The 17505-nt window shown below is 48.5% G+C and overlaps 3 protein-coding genes across 3 annotated transcripts; all 3 read left to right on the forward strand.

The window, feature by feature from the left end:
• The first annotated feature begins 2114 nt into the window (after nt 1–2114).
• Nucleotides 2115–3042, forward strand: LOC122365269 (cuticle protein 7-like). The gene is made up of 2 exons (XM_043336309.1): nt 2115–2158; nt 2492–3042. Exons 1-2 carry the CDS (start codon nt 2153–2155, stop codon nt 2912–2914), a joined length of 429 nt encoding a protein of 142 aa, XP_043192244.1. The 5' UTR covers nt 2115–2152; the 3' UTR covers nt 2915–3042.
• A 4046-nt stretch (nt 3043–7088) lies between these two features.
• On the forward strand, nt 7089–7944 carry LOC122365271 (adhesive plaque matrix protein-like). The gene is made up of 2 exons (XM_043336311.1): nt 7089–7122; nt 7346–7944. The coding sequence occupies exons 1-2, from the start codon at nt 7117–7119 to the stop codon at nt 7823–7825; spliced, it is 486 nt and encodes a 161-aa protein (XP_043192246.1). The 5' UTR covers nt 7089–7116; the 3' UTR covers nt 7826–7944.
• Nucleotides 7945–14290: 6346 nt separating this feature from the next.
• On the forward strand, nt 14291–15163 carry LOC122365270 (cuticle protein 7-like). The gene is made up of 2 exons (XM_043336310.1): nt 14291–14346; nt 14591–15163. The coding sequence occupies exons 1-2, from the start codon at nt 14341–14343 to the stop codon at nt 15044–15046; spliced, it is 462 nt and encodes a 153-aa protein (XP_043192245.1). The 5' UTR covers nt 14291–14340; the 3' UTR covers nt 15047–15163.
• Nucleotides 15164–17505: the final 2342 nt, after the last annotated feature.

Consider the following 17505-nt stretch of genomic DNA (forward strand, 5'->3'; position numbering starts at 1 on the left):
CCACGCAACCCTCTCTGCCGGTCGCCCGTCACCCTGACAGGTCGGCCCGTCACCCGGACAGATTTCGGACGGACAGGTCGCTGCGCGAGACAGGAAAGGCGGACAGAAGGCCGGGGGACGAAAGGATGCGGAAAAGAGTAACCTTACGCGATCGGTTACTGGAAACGCGTTGACGTGGATGGATGGGTAGATGTCAAAGCTGCAAACTGCAGTTCTGCTTAGTGCCTTGCACCGATGTTCTGCTCAGCCAGCCAATTGAATTGGAGCTTTGTTCTAATTGCGTCACATCTCAATCACGGTGGGAACAATAATGAAGTGAACAATTGCAGAATAATGCGATTATTGCACGTCAATAATTGCTTTTGACCCGCCAGGCTGCTTGCACTTTGGATGAAAAATAGAACAATGCATTTTCTCTAGAGCAATAGAAAGTGCTGAAACGGAACGGAAACCTGTCATTCATCTGCACTCAATAGGAAAATGAGGCTTCATCTCTTTTTTTACCGAGAGACTATTAGTCATTTGTGTCCATGACATAATAGACACCGGTCATTTGAGACAATTGATTTGCACTTACTTTCCGGTCTTTTGACAACCTTTGAGGAAATTGGAAATTGTTAATGAAAGCCGTTGACAGTCTTGTGCTAACCTCTTCCATCATTTGTGTCATCCGCCTCAGCAACGCAAGATCCTTTACCGGCCTTCATTCATTTACCAAAAACCAGCCTCACTAGGCCAGTGGGTGACTGAGACAAGCCATCGCGTCGGTGTGATTTTTGCCAGCCGATAATGCAAGGTCACCTCGAGCTGCAACTGCGTCCCGCTACCGATGGGATCGGCCCGCTATCAATGGAAGTGTCGCGGTAAAGGCCAAAAGGCGGTGACCGCCGCCAGCTGCGTTTGATAAAAAGTGAAATCCTATGACCTTAAATTTTTGGTGTGTAGCCTGAAAGATGCCATATCCATTATACTGTCTATCTTATAATGATTGTATGAATGAATAAATCTCAAAGTCGACGTCATCTCAAAGCGACCTCTACTGACTTTGGCTGTTTTCTATGTCTGTTAGGGTTTATTGGGATGATGATTTTGAGTTATATATAACATGGAAGAACACATTTTCACTAAGAAGTAAGACATTATTTTTGCAAGCAGCAGTGTACACGTATTATCCCCATTCAACAATATTCATTCAATTCCAATCTTTGCAAATCTGGCCATATCTCCTTTGAGGGGATAGGCAGCACTATATGTAATACTCTTAGTCTGATGGAGCGCACACAGAAAACATCGTTGATTCAACACCATAAGTTAGTGGTGGACACATCTTGTAGATTTTCGTTCATTGATGTTGGGTCGTGAATCAATTAACGCGTAATTTTAAATGAACTGCTTTTTAATTTATCAATGTTTTCTGAGAAAAAAATATTGATGGTACCTATGACATTGATTTTATCAGTATTATACCTTTTTAGCGATGAATGAGCGGGCGCTATTGCTAGCCCTGCACGTGTGCACGTGCAAAATGCAACCCCAGCCCAAATGGCTTGAGCTGATCCCCAATCACGCCAGTGAACAGCGTAATTCGCCAGCTTGAAGCGGAATCAGCCACGCCGTAATTGAGATATAGAAGCGGTTCTGCGCGCTTGCACGTGCATAATTGATCCCGAACACTGAGCTGCCTTATCATAATTCATCTATCTCTTTCCATTTCATTTTGACATTGAAAAAAATCTGTAAATTTCTAGCAATTGCACTTAACTTAAGTAAACCAACTTAATAGCAAGTAGGTATCCATCGAATCACGGTGCTGACGACAATTTCTCTTGATAGGCTGCATGAAGAGAACACAAATACATAAACTGCATAACGTGGATAGCATTCATACAATATCAATCGTGTGTACAGCATTAAAAGCCTCCAACTTCCCTTCATAGCCTAAAACCCCATATCCAGCCTATCGGCCGCTCGGTAGCCGGCAGCCCCGGGCCAACACCGAGTCTCGCTGATCACCGGCACCCTCCCACCGACCGGCCCCATTTAGATGTAGGACCCGCCCTCAACTAAGTCAAGGCTGCACTCTGGGCCCGGTATAAATGCGGCCGGCGCCGGCCACCCGGCATCAGTTGATCGCCAGCCTTCTCCTGCAAACATGAAGGTGAGTTCACACCGCGGCACTGCATGGCCGCGACCCGGGGAGTGCGGCTGCCAGATCGGTACATTGCAGCGCGGTCACAGCCGAGTGCTTCGTACAGCCTTGTAGAAAGATGCCACACTAGCCCCGAGGAGTCAATTCCGATTCTCTTGCGTCTGGTTGAATGCCTAATTTTGGCTCTGGTTTGATCTGCTGTTTTGTCTTTAATGTAATGTTGCAATTGACGTTGCACAATAATAATTTATTGTTAAAAGTTCATGGTTATCAACGAAGAAAGTGAGAACTATGAAAAAGTATAGCCATCAGATAACAATGTCTTCTGTTTCTATTTTACAGTTCTTCCTCGTTGCTGCCCTGGTGGCCGTGGCTGCCGCCGCCCCCTCCACCCCCTACAGCCCCCGGCCGGCCTACCACCCGGCCCCGGCCTACCACCAGCCGTCCTACAAGGAGCCCGCTCAGCCGTACCAGTTCGACTACGCCGTCAACGACCACTACTCGGGCGCCGTCTTCTCGCAGAACGAGAACAGCGACGCTAGCAACGTCAACGGCTACTACTCGGTCAACCTGCCCGACGGCCGTGTGCAGACGGTCAAGTACGTGGCTGACCAGCAGGGCTACGGAGGCTACAACGCCGAGGTGACCTACGAGGGCGAGCCCCGCTACGAAGAGTACAAGCCCAGCTACAAGCCCGCTCCCTACAAGCCCGCCCCGGCCTACAAGCCCGCCTACCAGCCCGCCTACAAGCCCGCTTACAACTAAGTGCTTTCATACACAATATTTCATATTTATGTAAAGTGTTTTGGTGTGTTTGACTTGCGAGACATGTCGTTTCCCCTTCAATGCGCACTTATGTGACCAATTGGAGGAATATACATGTTTCAAACTCATTTACGGGTTATTGCACACGGTGTTGGACGGCGTGTAAAGCAGGACTGAGGTTGAGATGTGCACACAAAAAAAAATTGAGAGAGCAATGAACAGATAAAAGAAGGTAGACACGAGTATTGGCGGCTCTACAGCGAAAGTAGAGCTGGATGAGGAGGCGATTCAAAACAGAAAAGGATAAATCGAAGACGTTTTCCACTCCCATTTCCACGGGAATTATTAGGTAGAGGATGGATCGACAAGGAGGATGGATCGATGGATTGGTTATACTCGAAAAGGAACGTAGGGGAAGAGAGGTTAACGCCAAATAAGATATTTTAGCTTCTATTTATATCGCAAAAGGGCAAGCAATCCAAGGGGTGCTCAGGGTATCCTAGAGACCTCTCGGAGCATATTTCTCCAATTTTTTTTTCTTTTGAAATATCAACTCGAGATCCCAAGGATTCTGGAAGACCAACATAGGACCCGTTTAGACCAACAAAGGGTCTCTTAGGCCAACAGAGGGCCCTGGTGGCCTTGAGAACAACGGAGCCTTCATGGGATCCTCGATTGGGCTCAGGCCTCAGAGATTACTCTGTTGGCTTCAGGACATTTTGAAAGACTCCAGTCTTCGGTGGTTCTTTAGTAGCCTAAGAGAGCCCTCGCATGGCCTCAGGAGTCGTCTGTTGGTCTCAGTACCCTCTTTTCGCCTCATGGTTTTGAGGGATCTGCCTCTGCTGGCCTCAAAGCCCTGTGCTGGCTTCAGGGCCTTCTGCTGGCCTCAGGGCCTTTTACTAGCCTCAGGGCCTTCTGCTGGCCTCAGACCTTCTGTTGACCTCAGGGTCCTATGTTAGCGCTAGAGGTCTGAGCCTCTCTTGACCTCACAGGACCCTTGCGTTCACCGGAGGAGCCTCTGTTTTTCATAGAGGACTCTTTGATGGCAACAGAGAGCACTCAGAGGCCCTCAGACAACATAAGATTCTTTGAGGCCAACAGATAATCTTCTTAGGACAAGAACAGATAATTTTCAAGGGCCCTGAAGGCCATCAGAGGGCCCGAGACGACCAAATAAATTTATGAGGTCAAGAGAGATCCTTTTATAAGTTTAGCAGAGGGCCCTTTAAGGTCACCAACGGAGGGTCTTTTGATGTCAACAGAGGGACCTCAGAGCCCTGAGGTCAACGGACGAGGCCCTGGCCACTGAGGCTATTAGAGTGCCTTCTGAGCTAATGAGTGTCCCCCTTGACTTACAGAGGATCTTCAAAAACTTGAAAGCCTCAAATGGTTCTGAGGTCAATAGAGGGCCTTTTAAGCTAGTGATGTCAATCAGATACCAGCTTTTTGGTATAACGTTATCAAACCGATACCATCTTAGTATTTGATAGGCATTCCAAATATGAAATTTTTATATTTTGTTGGTTCTCATTCAGCCTCGATTGTGCTTTAGATGCTCTAGATTTTATAAAGAAGTCGGTAGGGCTCGAATGTCTTGAATGCTGGTTTTGTTTCGGTGTTTTCCACGGCTTCGGTCAGTAGGTATTTGGTTTGGTATCGGCTTCCAGCTTTTCTGCAATTGACATCACTGTTCTGAGCCCTAAGGCTAACGGAGAGCTTTGAGGGCATGAAAGTCCTCTGAGGTCAACAGAAACCCTCTCTGATGCCCATTAAAAGCTCCCAAAGGCCAAACTAGGGCACTCTAATGGCAATGGACGACTCTCTGAGGTCAACAGGAGGCCCTCTGAGGACATAACCAAAGATACCTTCGAGACTGACATAGGCTTATAACTTGTTAATACATAAAGCTGCAATGTCGGTAGAAAACATTTTCTAGCTCGTTTAAAGCTCAAAACGCCTCACGCAGGCTGTTTATGCTCACAGTTCTCCGTCAGTTTCATGCAGATCTGAGCGATATCCGCGCCGTCTACATCAGCCTCATTCGTCCGTGTCTGGAATACTGCTCTCAACTGTGGCACACGGGACTGACACAGCAACAAGCACAAGCAATCGAGCAAGTCCAGAAAACAGCTTGCAAAATCATGATAGGATACGAAAACTACACCGACTACGCCTCTGCCTGCCAGCTCCTCAACCTCGAGACGCTGAGTGAGCGTCGCGATGCTGCCCTCTGCAAGCTGGCGGCCGACATCCTCGCCAGCCCCGCCCACCCACTGTACCCGGTCGAGCAGCTGGCACATGTGAGGCGCCCTCTGCGCCGGCAGCGAAAGTTTGTCGTACCGCGGGCCAAAACTGAGCGGTATAAAAAGTCCACTGTGCTGTACTCATAGATCTAATGAACAGGATATGATCCCCACGAAGATATGCTCGGAGCTCTTTTGAAATGCACTGTGTTTTTAATTTTGATGATGCTTCTCACTTCTTCATGTGGTGCCACCATTGCACAGGAGCTCATGTACGGCTTTTTTACCAGTCGTTGACTTTCACGCGGTCAAATAAACCTTTATGTATGTATGTATGTATGTATGTCAAGTATTTACGTATAATGTCCTTAAACTGGACCCAGGCACTGTTTGCCTCCAGGCACAAAAAACTAGAATTTAGGCAAGCCAGTTGCATGCCAGTCAGTGAACTGATTCTTATTTTAGCTGAGTTCACCAAAAGAATTTCTAGCGCTCTGGTATGCTATCCTGGGTTCGTTTTTGGTGACACTTCTTCACTAAGCATGATCTGGCAGACCGATATTTTTTTTTGGGTCAGGGATGCCATTTTCCAATTCATTATTCAATAAGAAACAATCCAAAATGTCATTGCCTTTCGTCGATAATGCTCTCTTAAAGACAAAAGTACTTTTCGTCCATTTTCCCCACCAATCGCTGACAATTTTTACCAATCGGCCAGTCGTAGCAAGAGCAACTGTATGATTTTTAGGCGAATTCGCTTGACGTGCATTTGAAATGCAGTAATGACCTGACCCTATTGACCAGGCCTGAGTCTAGCGACATTTTTTTCTCAAACAATTTAAGCGAAAATGATGCATCGTGAGGCATGCTTAAACTAAACTGCATACATAGTGCTCTGTTCTTGGCGATATACACGGAATAGCCTAAGGAGACACCAACACCGTTCCGTGCTTCTATCCTCAGGATACAGAAATCCTTCTCCTCCACGCCGCAACCCCCCTCCGGGTTGGACAGGCAACTTTATCTCATGCGGGCTGCTCCCTTGGAGCGGCACCGCTGCTCCCGAGGGAGCGCACCCCGTAGCCGGGTGCAGTGAGTGCCTTGGGGCTGGGTGGCCTGTCCTCTGGACGGGCTCAGCCCCGGCGACTCACTAGGGTGCCTGCCCAGACCAATGTCTCCCCCTATATTCTATCATCCTCCCGGCTCTGAAATGGTCCCATTGGACCGAAAGGGGCTAACCCAACAAAACAAACAAACAAACAAACAGGAGACACCAACGCACTCCAGCTTTCCCGCTACTGAGCACGTTAATTGCGTCGCCATTTGGCACCTTAGGCGGTTGTGTCTTGTCGCTCTGCTCACTCCGATGACGATGACAACGTTTATTGCCTGTTTTCAGTATGTTTACTTTTCAACTGCTTCTGCGTGTATATAGGTACTTGCGCACGAATTGGAATGAACATTTGGTGACTACAGCCTTACACCATCCATTGCATCATCCAATGTTCATTACCTTCTTGAAGTGTTTTAAACGGCTGAAAATAATAAAGCAGCTGGAATAATTAAACATATTTTACTGTATCATTTAACTGAGGTATTGTGGGGCCCTTAAAGCTGTTTCAATTTAAGGGACCTAGCCATCAAAGTGCCCTTTCAACTGCCCCCTCAAGGATCTCGAAGATACGCCGCCGTTAGCAAGACATAAACGTAATAAAAAAATAACACCCAAAAATCAAAAGGATTCATTTGACATCCCTGGTAAGTGCAAGGACTAAATTACTACCCACTTCCTACGATTGGTCACTTCCCTTTCCCGCAATGTCGGCTATGCGGTGTTCCACATCTTATACCTGCTCAGCCCCTCCCTCCCTCCAGCCCAAGGTTACGGTCGCTGGCTGGTATAAAGGCAGGCCGGTCCGCCGTTCACAGTATCAGTCGCCAAAGACTCAATCTGCAAACATGAAGGTCAGTTTCCTCGACAGGGCATACCCTCCACCGTTTCTGCTGGATGGTTTGAGTTCTTTGAATGAAAATACTGTAATGAAGCACTGTTATTCAATGTTCATCTTATCATCCGCTTTCGAATGCTTACACACTGCGCCCGTTTTATAAAGAAATGTCAAGCTTAGCTCTAAGTAAACATACCCTAATCTGTCCATTTCTAACCGCCATCTCTGTCTCCTTTCAGTTCTTCGTCGTTGCTGCCCTGGTGGCCGTGGCTGCCGCCGCCCCCTCCACCCCCTACAGCCCCCGGCCGGCCTACCACCCGGCCCCGGCCTACCACCAGCCGTCCTACAAGGAGCCCGCTCAGCCGTACCAGTTCGACTACGCCGTCAACGACCACTACTCGGGCGCCGTCTTCTCGCAGAACGAGAACAGCGACGCCAAGAACGTCAACGGCTACTACTCGGTCAACCTGCCCGACGGCCGTGTGCAGACGGTCAAGTACGTGGCTGACCAGCAGGGCTACGGAGGCTACAACGCCGAGGTGACCTACGAGGGCGAGGCCCGCTACGACGAGTACAAGCCCAGCTACAAGCCCAGCTACAAGCCCGCTTCGTACGCCGCTCCGTCCTACCAGCCCGCCTACAAGCCTGCCTACACGCCCGCCTACAAGCCCGCCTACAAGCCCGCCTACCAGCCGGCCTACAAACCCGCCTACAACTAAAGTTCTTTGAACTGAGCTTTTCTTTCTATTTATGTATATCAATTCATAAGTGGCTTTACGTGAGATTGGTCCGTTGGTTGTGACTGTTTTTGCATACAAATATATATTTCATTGACATTTATATCTTTTTGTGTTTATATTTAATGGAATAACCTTCTGTCTAAAATTCTAAAAAATGCCAAAAGTTACAAAAACACTTAATAGGTTAATATATATTGGAGGCGTTCCTTCATCGGTTCAAGTGATAAAGATTTATCAGTATTTAAGCGTTTGTCTTTTTAGTGTTTGTCTAGGGCAGCAGCCAGCATGGTATATGATCCCGAACCCGAACGAAAGACAGCACGCTTAGGTAAATAGGTATGCTTTCTCCTGGCTGTCAGCTGTCGGGCACTCTTTGTGTTTCTTGAAACCTCACCGGACCTATTGGTTTTCTACAAAAGTCCTGGCCGAGAATTGTACTTCGACAGCTTCCTCACCGTTTCACCCCTAATTGAGCTAGAACCTCGCACGAAAACGAACGTGTGCACGGTTACGAGACACAGCAGCTGGGAATCGATTTTATGTTCTCAGGTCAACGGGTGGCCTCTGAGGTCAGGTCAAGTGGCCCAAGGCACGGCTTTGCTTTTTGGTAGGTAAATAGCTTCCTTTAATTAAAATAGCCGCAGAGATGCGATTTTGGCATCATCGTGTTTGTCTAGCTCAGGCGGCGTCGAATGGTATATTTTTTGTTTGGATGAGGTCACCGTAAGGTGCTGAACCCAGGTCCAGGTCAGGTCAGAGCCCTTCAGGTCACCAAATGGATCGAAAGAGGTCATATCGTATATCATTCGATTGGGCAGGTCTTCCCAAGTCAATTGGAGGCTTTCCCGCCTCTCGACAGCTTATTTGTTCGAACAACTGTTGTGGCCTTCAAGTTACCTCATAAATGACGTCACGGACGGTGAATGATGCCAAAGGAAAGCAGACCTTGCAAGGAGTGTATGAAATCACAGTTCCATGTGCTAGAGATACTCATTTTAGATCAGTTCCGGCGCCAAAATAGCAGTTTCCACATTTCCCCCATTGACTTATGGTGAGCTCTATAGAGATGTCAAACATCAACCGATACCAGACCGATACCAACTTGGTATTTGGTATTTCAATCATAATGTGTTCGGTATTTTGTTGGCATTATGGACCCTCACTAATGTATAAGAAGCTGAGAAATTAGTAAAAAATTGGCATTTCCTTTATGTTCCCATGTTGGTTCGATTTCGGTATTTCCTCATAGTTGAGGTTGGTAATTGGTTTGTTATCGGTATTTCGAAACTCTGTAATTGACATCCCTAGTGAGTCACGTGGTCGACCTGACCCCATGTGACCTTAGGGAGAAATCCGATAAATGCAAGTTGTGAGACCTCTGAAGGATACCATGCATAACTATAGTCCTGTAAGTCTAATCTCCCTGTGTAAGCTTCTTTGGCACCATGAGGGCGTTGCGAAGTTGTGACATTTTAGGACCGTGGAGAGGTTATCCTATGACGTCATAGGGCAGTGACCTGACCTGACCTGAAAATGCGGCTGGTGTCACAAGCCCCGGCTTGAATTCACGGTCCGGTATGCGAAGCTTCAACTCTATCGCCGGCGCGTTCTGAGCTATCGCGAAAAAAAAAAACTTGGGGGGGGGGAGGTGGCAGCCCTTGGCCGGCGAGGGTTAGACGATCACTGTACCTACGTCTTTTTATAGAACCATCGTTCTTTGACCGGGGATACATGAGCAGAGTAAATGCGTGTTACAAACGGATTACAATGCTGAGGGAATTGGACAATCCGTTCCTGATGCGCGTTACTTCATGTAACCCAAATGCTTAACCGGGCAGTAACTGCAGGGTATTTCGGCACCCACCAATTGCTGCTAGGTGGTGGTGGCGGGGGGGGGGGGCTTAAACGCCCTGAGCCAATAAGTCGACATTCAATAACCACAGCGAAACGCGCGAGGTGACAAACGAAAGAACGCGACGAGATGCTTCGCATGAGAACTTTAAATTTGAATTTAGTGGTCACAGTTAGGATCAAGGTCAGGTCAATCAAGTGTCAGGATCCCTGAAAATCCAAAGTTGGCATTCGTGGCACAATACATATATTTTATAGGTAGTTTTAGACTAGACGTCGAGGGGGCGTCCATTTTTAGCATAAGAAGTTTTTTTTTGTAAAAAAAAGTTCAACGTATTGACGCATGCATCACGACCGAGAAGTAACCACGATAAGGTGCCAAGCTTTAGTTTAGGATTTAGGTTAATGTAGAACAACACTAAAAATTCGAAGGTAGCCATTTTTTGACTGCATGTTCAGTACATTGAGAGTCTAATGGCATTTATGTCATGTCATGTCTGTGCGTCTGTTTTGTGATTTCATATGATTTTTTAAGCATGTGCCATTTGTGGTTGAATACTGCGAAACCAAGACGCTACTGAAACCTCGATACCTCGAAAAGTTTTCGACTGATTTTTTGTTAACCTTGCCTTAATAAACTTCAATCAACTCGCTAAAATTATCGAAGAGAAGAGCTCATCGTTACATAAAGACTTACGTATTTTTTAATGACGCACTCAACGGCGCAATTTTTAAGCGTCTATCTGCAGTCGTTTTCAAGATAACCATCAAGTTCTGCAGGACTATTTTCTCTCCGCCGCGCATGCCTTCAAGGCTCAAGTCTCCCCCTCCCAACCGCCGTCGGTTGCCATGGTGACCAGCCCCTATGGGTCCCGGCCGGCGCCCGAGACGCCGGTAGCGGCCGGCTAACAACATTGCCGGCCGACCCTCGTCCCCTGCCCCGGCGGCCCGCTCGGCGCGGCCGTCGCGCGGGCTGGCGTGCTCGGCGCGCGAGGGGACATGGGAGCAGCGAACAGTTGACTGCTCCCGGCACTGGGACCCCTCACGGGTCTCGTCGTGTAGAGTGCCAAACACCTGTCATCAACCATCGACGGGACGACCAAATTGCTCCTGCCTGTGCATACGACCTTGCAATTCTGATGGAGGTGCGTGACCGGCTGAACAACAACACGGCTCGGGAAGTCGCCGAGACTATCCGGCGCAGTCTTCCCGCCCATGTCATCCGCCGTCATAATCGGCCACGCCCCCTCAGCCCAGTGGACGGGGCACATGGCCGGCCCGCTCGACAGACTCAGCGCCAGTCTAACCGGCCGACCGACCCGCCCAAATTACTCATCGGCTCCCTGAATATTCAAAGCCTGAAGCCCAAAATTCAGGAGCTGACGTTTGAGCTCAATCGTCACAACTACGACGTCATGCTTCTGGCTGAGACCTGGCTGCGCTCGACCACCCCGAACCGCCTCCTGGTCATTCCAGGATATACGCTTTGTCGTGTGGACCGCCCAGATGGTAGCGGTTACGGCGGTGTCGCAATTATCACCAAGGCTAAAATCACGTCAACCCGACTCAAGATCCCGGGCAGTGGGAGCTCTGCCAGCAGCCTGGAGTCACTGTGGGCGCTGCTAAAGCTTGAACAGGGCCGGCAGCTGATTATCTGCTCCCTGTATCGGCCACCCCGACACAGTGAGGCTGCTCTGGTTGCCGACTTCACGGACCTCGAGGCCCAACTGCAACGAGTTATAATCGATTACCCCAGTGTTCCGCTTGTCATCTGCGGCGACCTCAACTGTGATTTATTGAAAGAGCCTAATTTCCGCGCGCGTCAGCACCTAAGCAGCTTCCTATCAAATTACTCATTAGATCAATTAGTGACAACTGCAACATTTTCCTCCGGCTCGCTCCTGGATGTGTGTATTGTTAACAACCGTGAGCTCGTTTGCGACACCCGTGTTAAATATTGTCACTTCAGTCCTCACAAACTTATCGATGTCGTTGTGAATGTGCCGAAACTGCGTCAAAAGCCCACTGTTATCTCGTCTCGCTCCTTTAAGCGTTTAGATCACCCTGCACTGCATCATGACTTACTCGATGTTGACTGGGATTATGTATTCTCCGCCGAAACCGTCAGTGATAAGTGGGATGCTTTCTTGTCTTTCTTCGTACCTGTTTTCGATGCCCATGCCCCAATTAAGCGTGTGTCTATCCGTAACCCGACTGCTCCTCCCGTCTCCGTCGCCACTCGAGATCTCATGTCCCAACGTCGCGCTGCGCTCCGCCATTCAGGCCGCAACTCGAGCGAGTACAAAACCCTTAACCGCTCTGTCCGGGCGGCTTTGCGTCGCGACCGGCGGGTGGAACTACAGAGGGAAATCGGGGAACGGGGCCCCAACAAAGTTTGGCAATGTATCAGGTCGGTGGTTGCCGGTAAGAAGGATGGTCCTGATGTTCAGCCTGACCTTTCTGCCAATGACTTAAATTCTTTCTTTGTATCCGTCGGTCCTCGTGTCGCTGCCGAGATCCGAGCCCAAAACGCACCTACCGATTTGAATGTACGTCTTACCCGTGTTGGTGCATGCAGTTTTCAACTTCGAGAAATCACACTTGCCGAGCTTGAGCGGACGATTTTCAGCATGCGTAGCTCGGGTGCTTGCGGTACCGACAGTGTCTGCGTTCGCATGCTGAAAGCCGGATTCCGAGCTATTGGTGGTGTCATCCTGCATATTATCAATACCTGCTTAATTCAATCCGACATCCCCGATTCATGGAAACATTCCATAGTTCACCCTCTGTTCAAATCCGGCAATCCTTCAGACCCCGCAAACTTCCGGCCCATTTCCCTGGTTCCTGTAATCATGAAAGTGGTTGAGCGCATTGTCCATCAGCAGCTCTACATCTGCCTCTCTCACAATCACCTGCTGGCATCCTCACAGCACGGCTTCCGCCCCCGGCACTCTACTGAAACCGCGTTGTTGTCCGTCACTGAACGCATCCTGGCCGCCACCGACAGGGGGGAGATCTCAATGCTATGCCTTCTCGACCTTAGTAAATGTTTTGACGTGATAGACCACGAGCTTCTGATGCAAAAACTTATGCTGCACGGTATCGAAATTTCCTGGTTCGCCGCCTATCTTCATGGACACACCCAGAGCGTGTCGTTGAAAAATGGGTCCGGAAGTAGAGTGCTGTCTCGGCCTCTTCCTAATACCATGGGTGTCTTCCAGGGCTCTGCGTTAGGGCCGTTACTTTTCACCATCTTCTCTAACAACCTATCGCTGTACGCGGGTGATGCAGTAGTCTTTCAATATGCCGACGACACCCAAGTATTGGTTAGCGGTCCTGCCAGGGACCTTGGAGTTCTCATCTCGCGCATGGAGGTTTCGCTCGCGTCACTCAACGAATGGTTCTGCGCTAACGCCCTGAAGGTCAACGCCAGTAAAACACAGCTCATTGTCTTCGGCAGTCGTCAAAATTTACGCAAATTGCCAGATTTCAGGGTATCGTTCCGTGACGCAGCGTTGCAGCCGTGCGCGCAGGTGGGGAACCTGGGCGTCACTTTTGACAGTACTCTATCCTGGGACGCTCACGTCTCCGAACTCAGTCGCCGGTGTACGGGACTGTTGATCGGTCTCTCCCATGCGCGCCACAGTCTCCCGGATGGCATCATTAGAACGCTCGTGACAGCACTCGTTATCTCACGCATCCAGTACTGCCTCTCAGTTTATGGCAATGGGTCCCAAAAAAATTTCGATCGTGTCCAAAAAATTTTGAACTTCGCTGCTAGAGTCATTTTCGGTCGCCGTAAATTTGCCCATGTCTCTGACCTGCGAAAAAAGCTCGGGTGGCTGTCCCCGCGTCATATGGCTGATTACCAAACCCTTGATATCGCCCACAAAGCCATTCAGCGCGGCGAACCCGAGGAATTGGCAACCATGTTCGTCACAAACAGCGCTGTCCGGGAGAGACACTCCAGGCAAGACCACCTCTTTCACCTTCCGCGACCACGGCTGGAAACGGGTAGGCGGCGGTTCGGCTATCGAGCCGCTGCTCTACTCAACAGTCTCCCAACTCAGCTGTCGCAGCTGTCTCCCGCCCCCTTTGCCCGATCTGTTAAAGCCGCGATAGTGGACGGGGCATCAACTGATCGTCGCTGACCAACGGGTTGGTGGGTGGGTGAGTTGTACCTGTGGTACTACGAAAGTGTCTCTGTCCGTGCTTTGACGTGAGTGAATGTGTGAATGCTGTGAATGTTTAGATTAGTAACCGCGGATACGGATTCTGAGCAGTAATCGCCACGCACTTTTAGAATGTGGATCGCTCATGATTGTTCAATACAATACAATACAATACAGATAAGACAATTTGGCGCGCATGAGGCGTACCATTTTTAAGCTATACCTACCTAGCACGGCGAAAACGTGGGGGTGTTTAACCTCCCCCCCAAAGCAATCCGTGGGTTAAATTAGTACCTATGCTACCTTCCAGATGGGTCACTTCCTTTTACCGCAATGTCGGCTATGCAGTGTTCCACATCTACCTGCTCAGCCCCTCCCTCCCTCCAACCCAAGGTTACGGTCGCTGGCTGGTATAAAGGCAGGCCGGTCCGCCGTTCACAGTATCAGTCGCCAAAGACCCAATCTGCAAACATGAAGGTCAGTTTCCTCGACGGACAACACCCTATAGCGTTTCTGCTGCGTTGTTTGAGTTTTGTGGAATGAAAGCGCTGCAAAGAAACTTTCGGATATTGGACTAATATATTCATTATTCATCTGATCATCCACTTTTGAGCGTTTAAGCACCGCGCCCGTTTCATATCAGAAATTGTGAAGATGAGCTCAATGTGAAACATAACTAAAAACTTCTCATTTCTAACTGTCATCTTTGTCTGTCTTGCAGTTCTTCGTCGTTGCTGCCCTGGTGGCCGTGGCTGCCGCCGCCCCCTCCACTCCCTACAGCCCCCGGCCGGCCTACCACCCGGCCCCGGCCTACCACCAGCCGTCCTACAAGGAGCCCGCTCAGCCGTACCAGTTCGACTACGCCGTCAACGACCACTACTCGGGCGCCGTCTTCTCGCAGAACGAGAACAGCGACGCCAAGAACGTCAACGGCTACTACTCGGTCAACCTGCCCGACGGCCGTGTGCAGACGGTCAAGTACGTGGCTGACCAGCAGGGCTACGGAGGCTACAACGCCGAGGTGACCTACGAGGGCGAGGCCCGCTACGACGAGTACAAGCCCAGCTACAAGCCCAGCTACAAGCCCGCTTCGTACGCCGCTCCGTCTTACCAGCCCGCCTACAAGCCCGCCTACAAGCCCGCCTACCAGCCCGCCTACAAGCCGGCTTACAACTAATTTATTGTAAATGAACGAAGCTTTTTCCTATTTATGTATCATACAAATGGCGTTATTTGAGTGTCGTCCATTTGTGAATGTTTGTGAGTACAAAAATACACATTTCAATGTCCTGTATATTTGAACTTTGCACCCTAAAACTTCACAGCATGATATCGATGAAAGAAAATCAAGTCATGCATTTTGGGCATCGAACGAGTAAGTACAATTATGAATCCTGCACTCGCGGAAGTACGATGCGCAGAACTGAACTGAGCAATGACGACCATTCTTGAAGCCGATGCCCAACGGTGTACATATTTGAGCGTTATTGGTTCACCGTCTTGAAATATTGAGTTGACGCATGCATGTGCGCGTGCAATGCATCCCAATCTTGATCTTACGAGCTGCATTGCCAGTTGTGTACCCACTGCTCACAGGTAGGTTATTGTCTCAGCACAATCGCAACAGTGATTGCGAAGTTGCTGAAAGAGGAACAAATTTGACACGTTTAAAACAATACTAAAAATTCATCGGCACAACGGTTGCTGAGAGTCAGACATTAGACTGTCAAGTGTGACCACGCCCAGCTCACTGAGGCTCATAGTCGCACAACAGTCCCTCTGAGGTAGATAATAAGTGGTCTTAACCATTTGGCAGCACTTCCAGCTGTTTGACTTAACCCGCGCCCCGGTGGGGTCTGTTTATAACGCGACCTAGTGGGGGAGGGGGCTATTTTATCCCCCCCTCGTATCTCCGAAACTACTGGATGGATCCGCAAAATTCAAACGGCGTTCGAAAGCCCTGTCAAGTTTATTGAGGGAAGTCCAATTTCATTGAACTCGGGGTCATCGATGACGTCACAGGTCAGATCAAAGATAAAATGTTTTGCCGGTCACGGATCTTCTAGATCTAGGGAATGCGCTATAATATCGAGTAAAACACATTTTATCGAAAATCAGCGATAAGGCGTCAGTTACCTAGTACATATGCTGCGTATTACAGGCTGCTGATAGTACCAGGTCAGGTCACAGGTCAGGTCACCAGGCCAGCACATGAACCCAATTTTACTAGGGCTGTGTGATGCATGTTTAATGGCCAATTTTTCATTTCAAATTCAATGTTGTTGGCTATAAGACCATCAGGATCGGTTAAGGTCACTTCCTAGTGGAGGTCAGGTCAATGTCAGGTAAAAAAAGGTCAAATTTCAAAGTTGATACTTCTGCATTAAATGCGTATTAATTCGACGCAGCTCGTCACGGGAAGTCTAATGGTGGCCTTTGTTTTACGCTACGTGGTCTAGAATTGCTAAAAAAATGAGTTTGAAAATTTGACTTCTTCAATTTTGAACAGTTTTTTTTTTTTGGGTATAACTTGGCCGAAAAATAGGCATTGATCTGAAATTTAGAATGTAAATAGAAGTCGGTAAGGGTTATTACATATATTCCGTTTTTTCGAGAATCGAAAAACTTAAAGGATTTTTTTTTTGCAATTATATTAAAAAATAGGGGGTCAAAATTCGAAAACATTTAAAAATCCGAGATATCAGTTTTGTAGCCCTGGTAATTCTACACCTTTTATGACTTAAACATTTTTTCTGTTTCTTCAGAGCTGTAGGCCTGCAGCTCTTCTCGCCAAACTTTTTTTTGTCGAAAACGGCTGAACATGACGCCACTCTTACGTCATTTGTGGCCCATCTATCATAGCCTTTGGAAAATTTTGGTCACAATGTGTAAAATTGATGCACGGGAGGGTAAATACTGAAGGTTTGATGACGATCGACGCAGCGGTTCTGGAGATATATCGAAAAGTCCGGAGGAGGGGGGGGGGGATAGCCCCTCAGCAGGGCGCGGGTTAAAGAGACCAACATAGGTCTCCAAATAAGCATTGCAGTTTTGACCCACCCAGTAGAGCTTGAACACTGGATCAACCGACTCAAAATGTCATTTAAACTCCTCTCACACGATCAAGTGTTCCTTAACCCTCTCCCGCACATGGGGGGGGGGGGGGGTTGCCACCCCCCTCCTCCCAGGTAGTCTTTCTGCTCTGCACTCAACATTTTTAGAGCTAGAAGGCTGATTTTTCGTATAACTGCTCCTCAATCCTTTTTTGATGTCCACTGAAAATTTCAAGTTTCTGTGGTTTTTGGTTTCGGAGATATGACCTTGTTTTTCAGGTCATGTCATGACCCAAATGGCCAATTCTCAACATCTTGCGTTGGCTATAGGCCTTGTGAGCTTTTGACACCTTGATTTCGGACTTTTTTGCCAGTCTTACCTCCCACCTATCATGGAACATGTTGTTCAACGATGTACAGATGTCAAGGTCAATGTCAAGGTCAACCTAGGTCATCTAAGATAATTGCGTTTTAGGCAAGCGGAAATTACTTTTTGTGAAGTTTTTTGACTGCATTTTTGGTAAAAGCTTCTCAGATCATGATTTCATGGAATACGGACCCATAAACAATCGGTGCACACATC

This window comes from Amphibalanus amphitrite, unplaced genomic scaffold (genome assembly GCF_019059575.1).
Source record: "Amphibalanus amphitrite isolate SeventyFive unplaced genomic scaffold, NRLGWU_Aamphi_draft 000726F_arrow, whole genome shotgun sequence".
Lineage (NCBI taxonomy): Eukaryota > Metazoa > Arthropoda > Thecostraca > Balanomorpha > Balanidae > Amphibalanus > Amphibalanus amphitrite.